General features: G+C 57.2%; 1 protein-coding gene across 2 annotated transcripts; it reads right to left on the bottom strand.

Moving 5' to 3' along the window:
- Positions 1-2,864: 2,864 nt before the first annotated feature.
- SLC27A4 (solute carrier family 27 member 4) lies at positions 2,865-12,527 on the bottom strand. 2 transcript variants are annotated; one of them, XM_026059731.1, is made up of 13 exons: positions 12,465-12,479; positions 10,637-10,803; positions 9,572-9,966; positions 8,668-8,826; positions 8,197-8,266; positions 7,996-8,087; positions 7,344-7,453; positions 6,698-6,907; positions 6,321-6,447; positions 6,018-6,155; positions 5,589-5,753; positions 4,968-5,114; positions 2,865-4,624 (listed from the first exon to the last, which is right to left on the bottom strand). In XM_026059731.1, exons 2-13 carry the CDS (start codon positions 10,798-10,800, stop codon positions 4,467-4,469), a joined length of 1,935 nt encoding a protein of 644 aa, XP_025915516.1. In that variant the 5' UTR covers positions 10,801-10,803; positions 12,465-12,479; the 3' UTR covers positions 2,865-4,466. The 2 variants fall into 2 exon arrangements, with proteins under 2 accessions (XP_025915516.1, XP_025915515.1); XM_026059730.1 differs by having other exon boundaries at positions 10,637-12,527.
- Between the last annotated feature and the right edge of the window lie 583 nt (positions 12,528-13,110).

Below are 13,110 nucleotides of genomic sequence, written 5' to 3'. Positions count from 1 at the left end.
AAGGATCTGCGGGAAACAATCATCTCTGTGGTGAAAAGTACGTTTGGTCTGTAAAGCTCTTTGGCTTTGCTCAAATTAATAGGTTAATAATAACCCAGAAAGGGATTTTAATGTTTTATTCTCCTCATGCAAACATATTTTTAAAATTTTTAGTTAAAAAAGAATAATATCTTATCCTTTTTATATAGTACTTTTACCTATATACAGCTGCTGAGCCAGACTTGAGCCTAATGATCAAAGGAGAGAGATAAGTCTCACAAGGTGCCTCTAAACATAGAAAGGGGATTCAGTTAGCTTCTTCCTTAAAAAAAACACAAATAAAAAGAAACAGAAAATCAGCATAAGATTAGGCCCCGGCTGCTTCTTTCCAAACACTTCCCTGCTGGAGGCGTTGTGTCCCAGCATTGATTCCTGAATCAGTAACACACTTGCACTTGCGTTCCTGGGCTAACTGCTGCAGTGGCACTTGGGCCTATGCTTAGTTTTTTCCTGGGGAAGTGGGACTTTAAAAAGGCCCCATGGCTTCAACCCAGAGCTGACACAAGCCAGCGGAAAAACTCTAATTGGTTTATCTGGGTTTTGTAGCACGTCTCAAGGCATTGCCAAGTACGACACGACCGTCCTTGGGAAAGACAACAACGGCCCAAACAGTATGTGAATTATACCCTGCCAGCAGGTTTCCAGCGGGGAAAAGAGCTAGTACTTTTAACCCTCTGAATGCTAAAGGTTGGCACCTCGGAGTCTTCCTGCCCGTCCCAGCCCGTGGGACACGTGGGACCTGGGTGAAGGACAGACAAGCTCCCCGTGCTCTCTGCTGTGCTGCAGCCAGCTCTCAGCCCCTCGGCTGACCGTGCTCCTGCCTCCGCTGTGAGTACAAGCCCCACGTATCCCCCAAACCAAGAGTACAAACCAGTCTTCCTTCACATCAGCTTACTCGCAAATAAGTAATTGCCGTGCTTTCATAAGCGTCCCATACTGTTTGCACCTGCGTTTAATATGCAGCGCCCCTGAATCACAGGGTTCACTTAGGGTTTTTTTTTTTTTTTTTTTAAGATAAACAGCTTTCATAGACCTGGAAATACAGCACTAAGCCTTTCACTGCAGCACCTTTCCCTGCCTCTTCTAAGAGCAGCCTTGTACAAAAGGAAGCACAGCTATTTCTTCCAGCAAGGGAGAGAAGCACTCCCATTTCTCCCAGTACCACCCAAACCACGCATCTCCAGACAGCAGACCCGAGACCGACTTCAGCGAGGTCGGACTTTCCCTTGTTCTTTTAGCAAGGGCTCAGCAAACCTGGCAGCTCCGGTTGCGTGGAAGCCAGCGTTTGATTGAAACCGGGGGTCTGGGGTAACCTCGGTGTCGCTGAAGGAGACTTTGGGCATCCTCTGCAACGGGGATGTCAGGACACGGGGTGGAGGGGAACGGGCTGCCTGTGATTTCCACTAGGTTCAAAGCCAGCACAATCATCTGTACCCAAAACTCCCCATCAGACAGGATCCGACCTGTCCCCACGTGGGTAACTCGCCACCCCAAGAGCGGAGAGACAGGGCAGCTCCCAGCTCTGCCCTCGCAGCACCCCATGCCCCCCCCTCCCCGGGGGTTTGTGGCATCCCGGGGCGCCAGAGGAGGTCCCTCGATGTGAGACGACGTTCGCTGTGCCCAGCCCGCCCTCCTCCGGCAGCTGCAAGAGGAACAGCGTCCGAAAGCGGGACCCGAGCATCTGCAAAGCAGTCACCACTGCGCTCCCTGCACCTTGCTGGGGTGGCAGCCGCCCCAAGGCCTGGGGACACCAACGGGCCCTTAAACACAACCCCTCTGCAGGCAAAGCCTCCTTCTGCAAAGGCTCAATCCTGCCAGCACCACAGGGCAGTGGGGCTGAGGCCAAGCTTTTCCCTGGGCCTGTTCTCAAGCGAGCCATGGAGGGCTGCTTGGGGACACCGGCTGTCCCAGGAGCATCCACTCTGCTGCTGCACCCTGCGAGGAAGAGCTGAGCCGTCATGTGCACCCACGACCCCGCGCTCCTCCCCATCCTCACCATGCACCGGCCCACCCTGGAGCTGGTTGCAGAGAAGGCCTAATGGCTCCAGGCTAGACCTTGCCCAGAGTAGGGGATTTTACCACAAAAATTAAAGAACTTTGCTGAGCTCACAGGAATTTTGCTCTATAAAGTTTGCAGTTTGGAGATACTGGAGAAAGCAGGGTTTCGAACGTGTCAGAAGGTGCATCTGGTATATAAAAGATGTAGGTTTCCAGCTCTTTTCCCATAGCGTGTCTCATCAGCATGCTTCATCCAGGCTAATGAAAGACATTTCACCCTGGTACCTACGCACCATGAAGGGGCCTATTTCTCCTGTCCTCACCACCCTCCCCAGTTTGGATGCAGAAGGTTTTAAGGATGGGTCTGGCAGCAAGGGAAGAGAAGGGAGAACGGAAACAAAAAGCTTGTCAGGGAAGTCAGACACTGGAGCTGGGAGATTAAACTTGGCCTACCATGGAGACAGGAAGCAGCAGGATGAGGAACAAGCAGTCAGAAGAGGGGAGAGAAAGAGCCAGACTGGCCAGGGTACACAGGGAGAACTGGGCCAAGCTGGAGAAACTGGGATGGCAACACTGGGGCCAGGACAGGGAGAAAGGGGGAGTGGGAAGTAGGCAGAGGGGTCTGGAGAGGGTCCAGTCAACAGGCTGTTCTCCCGCAGGCATCGAATCCAGCGGCAAGGGCTTGCCTCCCCCTGCCCTGAGATGAGCTAGAGACAAACCCAGTACGGGGAGGTTGTGCTCTGCAGTGGCAGTTCCCAAACTGGCCCAGTCCCTTGCCTCCCCCAACACAGCAGGACTGAGCAAGCAAGAGGTAGGAAACTCCAGCATAGCCCATACTCGCATTTAATTGTGAGGACAGGACAGACTGGGGCAGGCAGGTATGTTGGTGTGGAAGCACAGCTAAAAGAGCAGACACACCCTGCCCTTGCAAGAGACACACATGTCATTTTAAGGTGTAACTCTGCTAAAAGCATCAAACAAACCGTAAAAAAAAAAAAGAAGAAAACCCAACCCAGAGTTTTCTCTGACACAGATGTTTCTGCATGGTCTCCAAGGGCTGGAATCAGACATTGCTGCTAAGGCTGTTTCACATCGGACACAACGCGGGGAATTCACTTGGCGCAAGTCAGGTGTTTAACACAGACATTTCAGTTCAGAGGCCAGTCTCCTGCTGTGGAGGTGGAAAGGGACTCTTGCAGGAGGAGACGCAGAGACTGTGAAGTCAGGCTCTCACAGAGACCACCCTCTGGAGGAGCTTCTCCCCTAGGCAAGTTGCCTCCCACGTCCATGGCCCAGCCATCGCAGCAGGAAAGCCCCTAGAGCCGCTCCATGTTTCTCAGGTGCTGAGTACGTCTAAGCAAAGCCAAGCCAGGCCCTTCATTCCCACTCTCCCACCTGCTCTCTGCAAGGAAGAAAGTGCACGAAACAAGGCTGCATCCACAAAAGGTGGAAGTAAGAGACCCAGAGACGTGTCCACAAGACAGCAGAGCTCGCTCACATCCTTCACCGTGCAGCAAGGCCACAGGGACACACGTGGCCGCGCCAACGCTGGAAGAGGAGACTCGGTCCCAGATGAGAGTGTCCCGTCTCCCTGTGAGAGAAAAGGGCTCTCCGAGAGAGGACAGGTCTGGGATGTCCCTCCACCTACTGCACAAACCCAGGACACATTCAAAAGTACGGACAATAAATTAAGAATGGAAAAAAAAAAGTCAGCATGTATTTTATATATATATATATATGTATATATACATACACACATACATATATATACACACTTATATATATATATATGTATAATGTATGTGTGATTGTGAAAAATAGAAATGTCATCCCCAGGAGAGAGCAAGGCATGGCAGAAACACCTCCCTGTCCCTCCCCTGAGCCCAGCACTATCCTGCTCCCCTGATTCACAGCAGAAACACRACACCAGCGGGCCGCAGAGAGGGCAGGGGTTGCGCCTGGCACCCCGCTTCCCTCTGCCAGCCGGGGCCCGGCACCAGGGAGGAGCTGGCTGCTTGGTGGAGGAGGAGGGGGAAAAGAGCCCAGCGCTGGTTCCTTCATGGCCTGCACAAGGAAGGGCTGCTGCAGGCAGGGAAAGGGAGGGGGAAGACGGGAAAAACAAAATGGAATGGCAGGGGCACCCCATCCCTCCTCAAGTGGCCGGGGCCCTGCCCCTCCCGTGGCTCGGGACCACCACCACTGTACCAATTAGAAAATAAAGCCATAATGAGTCTATGCTTTGGTATGCAACCATCCCCCTCCCCTCCGTTCCCCCTGCATTCCCCCCAACCCGTTATCTGTAAAACTCGTCAAATAAAATCTCTAGCGTGCCTTTATATCGCTCCCTGAACCTTTCCTTCCCCAGCGCCTGCCCTGCCCCCCCTCTCCCCCCCAGGACTTGGGGAGGTGCCTTGCTCGAGCCCCGCTGGTTACAGCTTCTGCTGTCCCGACTGGATCCTCTCGAACGCTTCCTGGTCCAGGGGCAGGTAGCGGCCTTGCCTGGAGTCCAGGAAGTACAACCTGTCCTTCACCAGCGCCGGGTCAAAGCCCTGCTTGCGCAGTTCCATCTTCTGGAATTTGTAAGTGCCTGGAGTGGGGAGAGAAGATGGGAGGAAGGGGTTGTCGGCTGCCCGCGCTCCCATCGCCACCCGGTCGCGCTGCCAGGCCTTGCTTCACGCACCGTCCTGCACAGCACACGGCTGGGACAGGGAGGTCACCTCCCAGGTGCCGAGGCCACCCTGAGGCACCCCAGTGAGCCACCACGGCCTTGCACTCCCACTTCTCCAAGTCACTGGAGGCCAGGAGGACTCTACAGGGCAGACCTGCTCCATCTGATCCCAGGCCTGCTGCACATCACCCTCCGTACCCGAGCGAGGCAGACGAAGCAGCGGTGCCCTCCCCCCTGCACAAACGCACACGCCGTGGCTCACTTGTCTTGGAGACTTCGTGCAGAAACCGCAGGAAGACGGGCCGCGCGTACAGCGGCAGAGCCTTTTTCAGCTCACCAGCAAAGCTCTCCAGGTCACAGGAGTTCTCAGGGTCGGCGATGGCTGCCATTCCTGCCTTCCCTTCAATCCCTGCAGGACAGAAAAGAAGGGAGAGTACCCTGTGGGACACACTGTCCCTGTAGTATTGCCTCCATCTGTCCCACACCAGCAAGGCCGCTGGCAAACACCCTGCTTTGTACTGAAGCGTTGGCATGTCCAGCTGTGTCACCAGCTGTGTCACCACCCTGTGGCTAAGGGTACAGCGACACCCAGCGGTCACAGTCACCTCCTCCCAGAGGAGACACCTGCAGCCTGCCCAGGAAGGACACAGGGTCCTTCCAAACTAGTCAGTATCAGACCAAACCTCGGCTGGAGAGAAGATTCCCACTAGTCACATCCCCAGTGGCTTCTCCCTGGCTTGTTGACACTGAACCTCAGTCAAAAGGACTTGCAAAAGGACACATCTTGCAAAAGGACACACAGTCTGGACACGCAGGACATGCTCACATTCAGGTGCCAGAGGCCTGCCTGCCTCCACTGAGCGTCTTCTCCCACCCCAGTTACCTGGGATCTCCACACCGTAAACAACAACATCTGTCAAGTTGAGGATGCGGCTCAGTGTCCCCTCCACCTCTGTGGTGGAGACGTTCTCCCCCTTCCAGCGGAACGTGTCCCCAGTGCGGTCCCGGAAGTACATGTAACCGTATTTGTCCATCACCAGGACATCCCCTATGGCAGAGTGAGGAATGGGCAAAAAATGGGGTGTCAGAGGGGCTAAGAGCTCCCCCAAAGCATCTCAGGGCAGAGCCACTAGCCTGAAACAGCTTGGGGTGGGGAAAGAGAGGCTCAAAAAGCCTGGTTCTTCTCTGCTCACCAACTTGGAGGTAGCAGGACCACACAGGCCTGGCAAAGCCAGGTCGCACAGCCCCAAACCCACCCAAATAGCCCTTTCCTCCCCTCTTAGCAGACATGGCGGGGCCCTGCTCGCTTCACCTGTGAGATAGGCAGCATCCCCCTTTGAAAAAACATCCCTGGCGATTTTCTTGTTGGTGGCTGACTGATTCAGGTAGCCATCAAAATGCTGCAAGGGGTTGCTCTTGACGATGCGGCCCACCAGCTGCCCCGGCTCCCCTGCAGGGAGAGAAGAGGGGATGAATAGGGGGAAGCAACAAATCAAGCCCAGAGAAAAAGGGAAGTTTACCTGAGCAGTCTCAAGCCTAGTTAAAATACCTTGAAGTATCTAATGAAAGACTCACATAGGGCCGAGGAGACACATATTCCCCCGGTTGCCCTCACCTGGTTTGCAGGGGACACAGACACCATCTGGCCCCCGGATCAGCTCCATGGTGTCTTCATGCACCTTCACCAAGCCGATGGGGTACACACCTGGCAGGATCCTACTGTTGAAGCCGCAGGACCCAACCTAGGACAGAAGGAGCTCAGAGCCATGGGCAGCAGGGATGTCTCTCCAGCCCCAAGCCTGCTGCCCACCCACATCCAGGACACCAGAGAGCTGGCACCACACAAGAACAGCCAAAACCCCTCCAGGCAGACAGTAACCCACGTGAGGCCTCTTGAGCAAGGAACCAGGAGCAAACAGCCCCACTGAGTCTCCAGCCCTGCCCAGGCCAGCAGGAACCCTCTGGGACATAGGGAGGGCAGCGGGGCCTTACGTTGTTGTCGAAGTTGCCCAGGCTGCAGTTGCACTCAGTGGCCCCGTAGAACTCGGCCACCTGGGCGATGCCGAAGCGGGCCATGAACTCTCGCCAGATGGAGGCTCGCAGCCCATTGCCCAGCGCCATGCGCACCCGGTGCTGCCGCTCCACCTCCTGGTACGGCTGGTTCAGGAGGTAACGGCAGATCTCACCAATGTACTGCACAATCTGGGGTAAACAGGAAACAAGGACAAACTAGGATCTTCCCCCAGGCCCCAAGGTCTTTTTGGGGGTGGTCCCCAGGGCAGGCAGGGAAGGAACAACTAGCCCAAGGTTCCCTAAAGAGGCCAGGGCAAAACCCAGGAGGTCCTGCTAGCTTGTCCCCCATCTGCCCCTTGCTGGCTACCCCCCTGCCTGAGGTACCCTCCTCCAGTCTGCAAAACCTATCCCAAACCTTGTGGTTAATGTTGGAGCATGGGAACAGCTTGGACACACAGAGTTACCACCCCAGGTGGGAAGGACATGGCCCCACCACCTTGAAAGGCAGTGCAGGACACAGGCAGAGCTGGTACAGGCTGCCCCCTCTTCCAGCAGACAACATGGGTCCCCAGGCTCCTCTCCCCAGCCCCAGCTGGCTTGGTGGTCCCTTGCCTCATGGCCTCACCGTACAGTTGTACTTCACGCAGTCCTCCCAAAAGTGTGAGGCCGAGAACTTCTTGCGGATGACGATTGTCATGCCCTGCAGCAGGCACTGCCCGATTCCCACAATGTTCCCTGTGGAGAGACAGCCAGAGAGGCCTTCAGTCCCCACATCTCTCCAGCCCAACCAGTATGGGGAAAGGCTTGGCAGGGCAAGGCAGAGGCCACATGCTGTCTCAAAGCACACAAGTGATCATCTAGCCAAGGCCCCCAGGACCACAGGCACTGGGAAGGGGACACAGGGGCAGAGTGACAGCAAGATCTGCAACAGCACTTTGCACCCAGACGTCCCAGCGTGTCTCAGCCAGCAAGGTGGGCACTGCTTCCCCATCCCCATTACCTTCCAGATGGAGCAGCAATAAGGTACAGCTGCCCCAAAGCTGGTCTAGAAGCTGGGATAAAAAAAAACCCACTCCCCACTCCAAAGGCCAGTCTGATCAGTCCCAGCTCCCAGAGAAAGAGGAAGGACTCAGATCAGACAGGCAGCACCACCACCACCAGCTGGGCTCTCCTTGGCACAGAGCATGGCTGCTGCGCCAGCCTCCAGCCTGTGCCCTGGGCTCGGCAGAAGGGAAGGGACAGCCCATGCAAGCAGGGCTCCACGTGGCTCACGTTACCTGCAGCGTGGTAGAGCGGGAGGCAGTCATACATCACATCATCGGGCCTCATGCGGAAACCATAATAAACTAAGCTGGACATGCGGAAGTACCTGGGGAGGAGGATGAAGGGGCATGTCGGCAGCAGGGCCAGAGGCTCTGTGCTAGCACAGGGCAGAGCTCGACCCTCTTCCTCCCCAGAGCCCCCAGCTACTGCCTTACCTGCAGTTCACCACAATGGCAGCCTTGGGCATCCCCGTGGTGCCGGAGGTGTAGATGTAGAAGAGCTTATCTGGAGAGCGAAGAGGAGACAGGGTCACACACCCAGTGCCACTATATCCTATCTAGGAGCTGGCTGGACAAGGAGATGGGAACAAGGCAAATTTATACACCCCGATCACTCCAGGTGAACCAAACATGACAGCACCAAGAAGACATTGGAGTTCATCCTGGGCAGGATCAGGTCTATTGGGCAGATGGTGGGGAACCACACGATGCTGCCTCACAGGGAGGGCTGGCCTTTAGACGCCAGAGTAAGACCCATCTCAAATGCCCCAGGCCCTGCTGCAGAGGTCTGCCATTGGCATCCCAAGCAGGCACTCTTGCAAGTGAGGACACAGCCAACCAGTGTTGTAAACAGCCGATCCACAGAAACATCACCATGAGTTTGCTCCTCAAAAGCTGACCACATACCAAGGAAGCCCTTCTCAGGGGGGGTTGGCTGGAGCCGCTGGGCCGTCTCCAAGAGGGGATCCAGGTGTTTTGCACCAGGAATTGCTGACTCAGGGTTTCCTTCACCAGACCAGAAGAGATGGATGGATTTCTCCAGGGAGGGCTGCACCTCCTGCATGGCTAGGAAAGCAAAGAGGGGAGATGGAGAAAGACCGCAGGGTGGATATGGCACAGAGAGACCCTGCCCTTCCAAACAGTCTCAGGTAGACGATGCCCCAGGTAGCAGTACCCTCACTGGGCTCTGCAGTGTCCAAAAGGTCCGACAACCTTCCCAGGCAGATATTGTTTCCCATGCCTAACAGAAGCTGGGCCCAAGCCCAGGCCTCTTCAGAGACTAGACGAGCCTGTTCTTCTGCTCTCCCCAGCCAGAACCTCTTGGGTGCCAATTTAGCCAGAAGAGGTCTGTTGACACCATCAACCTCAGAGGTGTGGGCTGAAACACATGAGGAGCTGGAGCCTAGCTGCTGCAGGGATGTGGCTAAGAGCTGCAAGAACAAGAGGAGGCTCGTTCCATGTAGCATGACAGGCCCGGCCCAGTCCTGGGGTCTGTGCAGGGAATGGACCCTGGAGAGGCACTATTAGCACAAGGAAAGAGCCTCACACCCATGCAGGCCTGCTTGGGAACCAGACAGAGCACTGAACCCCAGATCCTGCCCATCTCCAGCTGCCACCCAGTGGCCAAAAGACCAACAACAACAAAAAAAACCCACAGATCCAATTCCTGGATAACTCAGTTGTCCACTCTCTTCTATAGGAACTGAGATCTCTGCCCTATGGTGGGTAGGAAAGGAACACTAAGCCCACAGCCCTAGCCCCCCCATGCCCTAGCCTGGATGACTCCTGAAGCATCTGCCTGTCCCCTCACCTTCCATCATCTCCACCCCAAAAACCACAGCCTTGGAGTTGGAGATGGTGATGCAGTGCAGCAAGGCCTCCATGCGCAGGTGGGAATTCACAAGGGCTGTCTCCACCCCAATCTTGGCCAGGCCGAGCCACAGCCCTACGTACTGATTGCGGGACTCCATGAACAGAGCCACCACGTCACCAGAGCGGAAGCCTTGTCCACGGAAGAAATTGGCCACCCGGTTGGAGTACTCATCCAGCTGCCGGAAGGTCCAGCTCTCGCCTGTGCCTTGGAAGATCAGTGCTGTCTTCTCTGGACATTTGCTCGCTGTCTTCTGGAAGATCTTGGCAATGGTGTTTTTCTCCCTCACATGCCTCCACACTTGCCACTTCACCCGCAACAGGACCAGCCCCGTGCTGCCAAAGGAAGGGGAGCAAGAAGACAGCAGCTCAGTGACCCCTGCAGAACCACTTCTCCTAGCAAAGCCAGAGATGCAGCACAGCACAGCACAGCACAGGGACCTTGCTAGGAGCGGCAATAGTCCAGCCTGCTCCAGACCTTGCTCTAAGTCAGCAACGGCTCTGGGTGCTCCCCTGAACAGTGTGGACATAGCTGGGGTAGACAAGCCCTCTGTAAGGACACATAGCCAGGAACTGATGGCAGCCAGGGAGGGATGAGCTTTGGGGGGCTGCAGACAGGGATGTCCCCCATTCAAAAGCATATCTTTGAGCCTCAGATGCTCTCCAAGAGGTGCCATCACTCCCTTCCCCCAACAGGAGCTGGCACAGCCTGGCACCGGCTTGGAGCCGACCCTGCCACCCAGTGCCACGCCAGCAATTTAAGGGACGGGGTGAAGTACAAGGACAGTCACTAGACGTTAGAGCTCAGCTGAAATCCGTCTTTCCTAGGAAAACTTTGCCCGAGGGTTTGGAGCCGTCTGGGCTTGGCAGAGGGAGATCTCCTTCCAGATGGGCCAGGAGCCAGCAGGGACCCAGGGCTGCTCAGGGAGCTGGGGGTTGCACTCACACACACACCAGGGCAGAGCAGCGGGCTGGGGTGGGGGCCCATCCCAGCCAGGACACCTACGTGAGGTCTCTCCGTATCGTCTTTAAGAATATGAGGAGGAATTTCCATCCCCCGGATCCCAGGTAGAAGACAAAGAGAGCAGGGACGGCCTGGGCCCAGGACAGCTCCAGGCTGACCCTGAAGAACAGCAGCAGCGCTGTGAGGGCAGCCAGACGCAGCATCATGGCCTGCAGAGAGAGAGAAACCACGGATCTCAACCCGCTCACACTGGACTCCGTGATGACAAACCCATGGGGCAAGGGATGCATTGGCAGCCCCCAGTTTCCTGGAAAAGGCCCCAGAGTCACTGTTCTTCCTTGCAGTGAAGATTTAACTCAGCAGGCCAGATCTCCCACTGGCGTAACTCTACCAGGCCCTGGAGATGGGCTCCGATTAAGCCATTGGCACCACACTGGTTCGCAGCAGCCAAGAGCCTGGCCATTCCCTCCCAGGGAGCCACACACAGCTGCAGCCCAGCTGCACACCAGCCAGGGACACAGACTCAGGCCAGCAGCCTGAGATCTTGGATCAAGTCACTTTACAGCTGTGGGAGCAGGGTCAGGGCAGGGGACCCTGTGCAGATGTTTAGGAGACACCGGGACGATGCCAGGCAGGGCAAGCTCAGCTCCCTCACTCCCATCCCAGGAAAACCCAGCTCCAAACTCCTCTTTACCCCAAGAATCCCTCTGTCCCCCTAACCCAGTTCTCCCAGGCCCTCAGCAAGCATCAGCTCTCCTGCAAGCCTGGCTCCAGGATGGCCACCACGGCTGGCTGGAGAGCTCAGCTTCACGTGCTCCCCGACACAGCTCAAACAGGAACAGGGACAGGAAACTCAGTCCTTTGAGCTCTGCTCATGTTTGTAAATTCTCTGTCAGCGGGCAGTTTCCTGGCCTGGCTCTGCTGGAGATGCTGTCAGAGCAGATCTGGGGCAGCGAGGCCAGACACAGGAATGCCCTCGCCTTGGATGCCTGCCCAGGGTACAGCAGGCAGAACAAGGGTGTCTCTGCTGCCAGGAGCACCCAGACCCCCACCTCATGCCATAAGCCAGCAGCTCAGTCTCTGGTATTTCTGTCCCCTGACAAGCAGCATCTCTGTCCCCATCCCAAACACATCCCAGATGTGGCTTCAAGACTCACAGGGAGTCACCAGGCTCTTTTTGGGTAGCAGCATCAGGTAGAGGAAAGCAACAGTGACGGGACCCCTAACCCCACCAGCTCGAGGTCTCCTTAGATAAAACTGGTCCTTCCTGGCATGCACACGGGTCAAAAAGGAAGGAAACAGTCATGTAATTTCCCCTTCCCTCTTGAGGACGAATTCGCTGCTCCCAAGCTGACAGCCCTGGGTCTCCATGGCTGGGAGAGCTGGGAGCTGCGTGTGCAGCCAGCTTTCGCTCCGGCTGCTCCCCAGTCTCTGGGACGGGGGCAAAGGCTGCTCTGTGCAGCTGCCCCAGCGGTGCGGGGGAGCCTCTGCGGACTTGACAGGAGATGCAGGAGGGGCCGGAGCCAAGGCAGCACCATGCGGTAACCAAGCCTTAGCACATCATGCGGGCTGCCTCGTATCCAAGCCGTAACACCCAGGAGCAGGCAGCCCCCGGACGCTGCTCCCAGGTGTGGGGACTGGGGACGTCCCCCCAAGCCACAGCCCCGCYCATGTCAGCGGCCTCCAAGCTCTCTGCACCGAACATCTCCCAAGCTCAGGGCCCCCAGCCCCCAGCATGGTCCCTCCGGCTTTTAGCAGAGCAGGACCCCCTGCCTGGTCGCCCAGGACCCTCCTTATGCAGCCAAACAGGGCAGCTCGGAGATCACCACCAAACTACCAGGCCTCAGGCAAGAGCCGAGCCCTTCCTTACGTGCTCCGCGTTGGACGGGCAGCCGCGGAAAGGCATTTAAACTCCAGCCTGAGGAAGAGACAGGCCCCCGTTACGCGCCGCTCTCACCCTTCCCTCGTCCCAGGCTGCCAAGCAGACGAGGCCCGGCGCTTCCCACCAGGAGAGAGCCCGGGCGCGAGCGCCGGAGGCGGTGGGGCCGGAGGTCCTGCCGTTAAGGATTCAGGTCTTGTTTAGCTGCATCAGCGCGGAGAAAACTAAGGCCTGTACGCGGCTCTGCAGGCAGCCGGTACGACGGCAACTGCGGGGATCCATCGCCCGGGCAGGGACGGAACCCGAGGGGAGCCGGGGAAAGGGATCAGGCCGGGAAGCGCGAGGGGCAGGTCGTGGGCTGGAGACCTGCGGCTTCGCCGCCCGCGCCCAGCGCTAACGGCCAGAGAGGCTCGGCAAGGCTCCGGGGCTCCCCGGAGGCAGCTCCCTGCGAAGAGCGGCGTTTCCCCACCGTTTCCAGGGGCGCTGGGGCCCCGCCGCCCCCCGCCGGCGCCGCCCGCCTCGAGGGGAGGCAGCTCTTGCTCCGGCCTCCGCTCGCCCCTGCGCCCCCAGCGACACCCGCGCCGGCGGCTCCAGCAGCGGCAGCCGGGTCTCACCGGCCGCCGCGGCCCCCGAAAGC

Source organism: Apteryx rowi, unplaced genomic scaffold (genome assembly GCF_003343035.1).
Source record: "Apteryx rowi isolate R43461 unplaced genomic scaffold, aptRow1 scaffold_16, whole genome shotgun sequence".
Lineage (NCBI taxonomy): Eukaryota > Metazoa > Chordata > Aves > Apterygiformes > Apterygidae > Apteryx > Apteryx rowi.
Note: the sequence above shows the minus strand (reverse complement) of the source record. Positions and strands in the feature narration are given on the sequence as shown.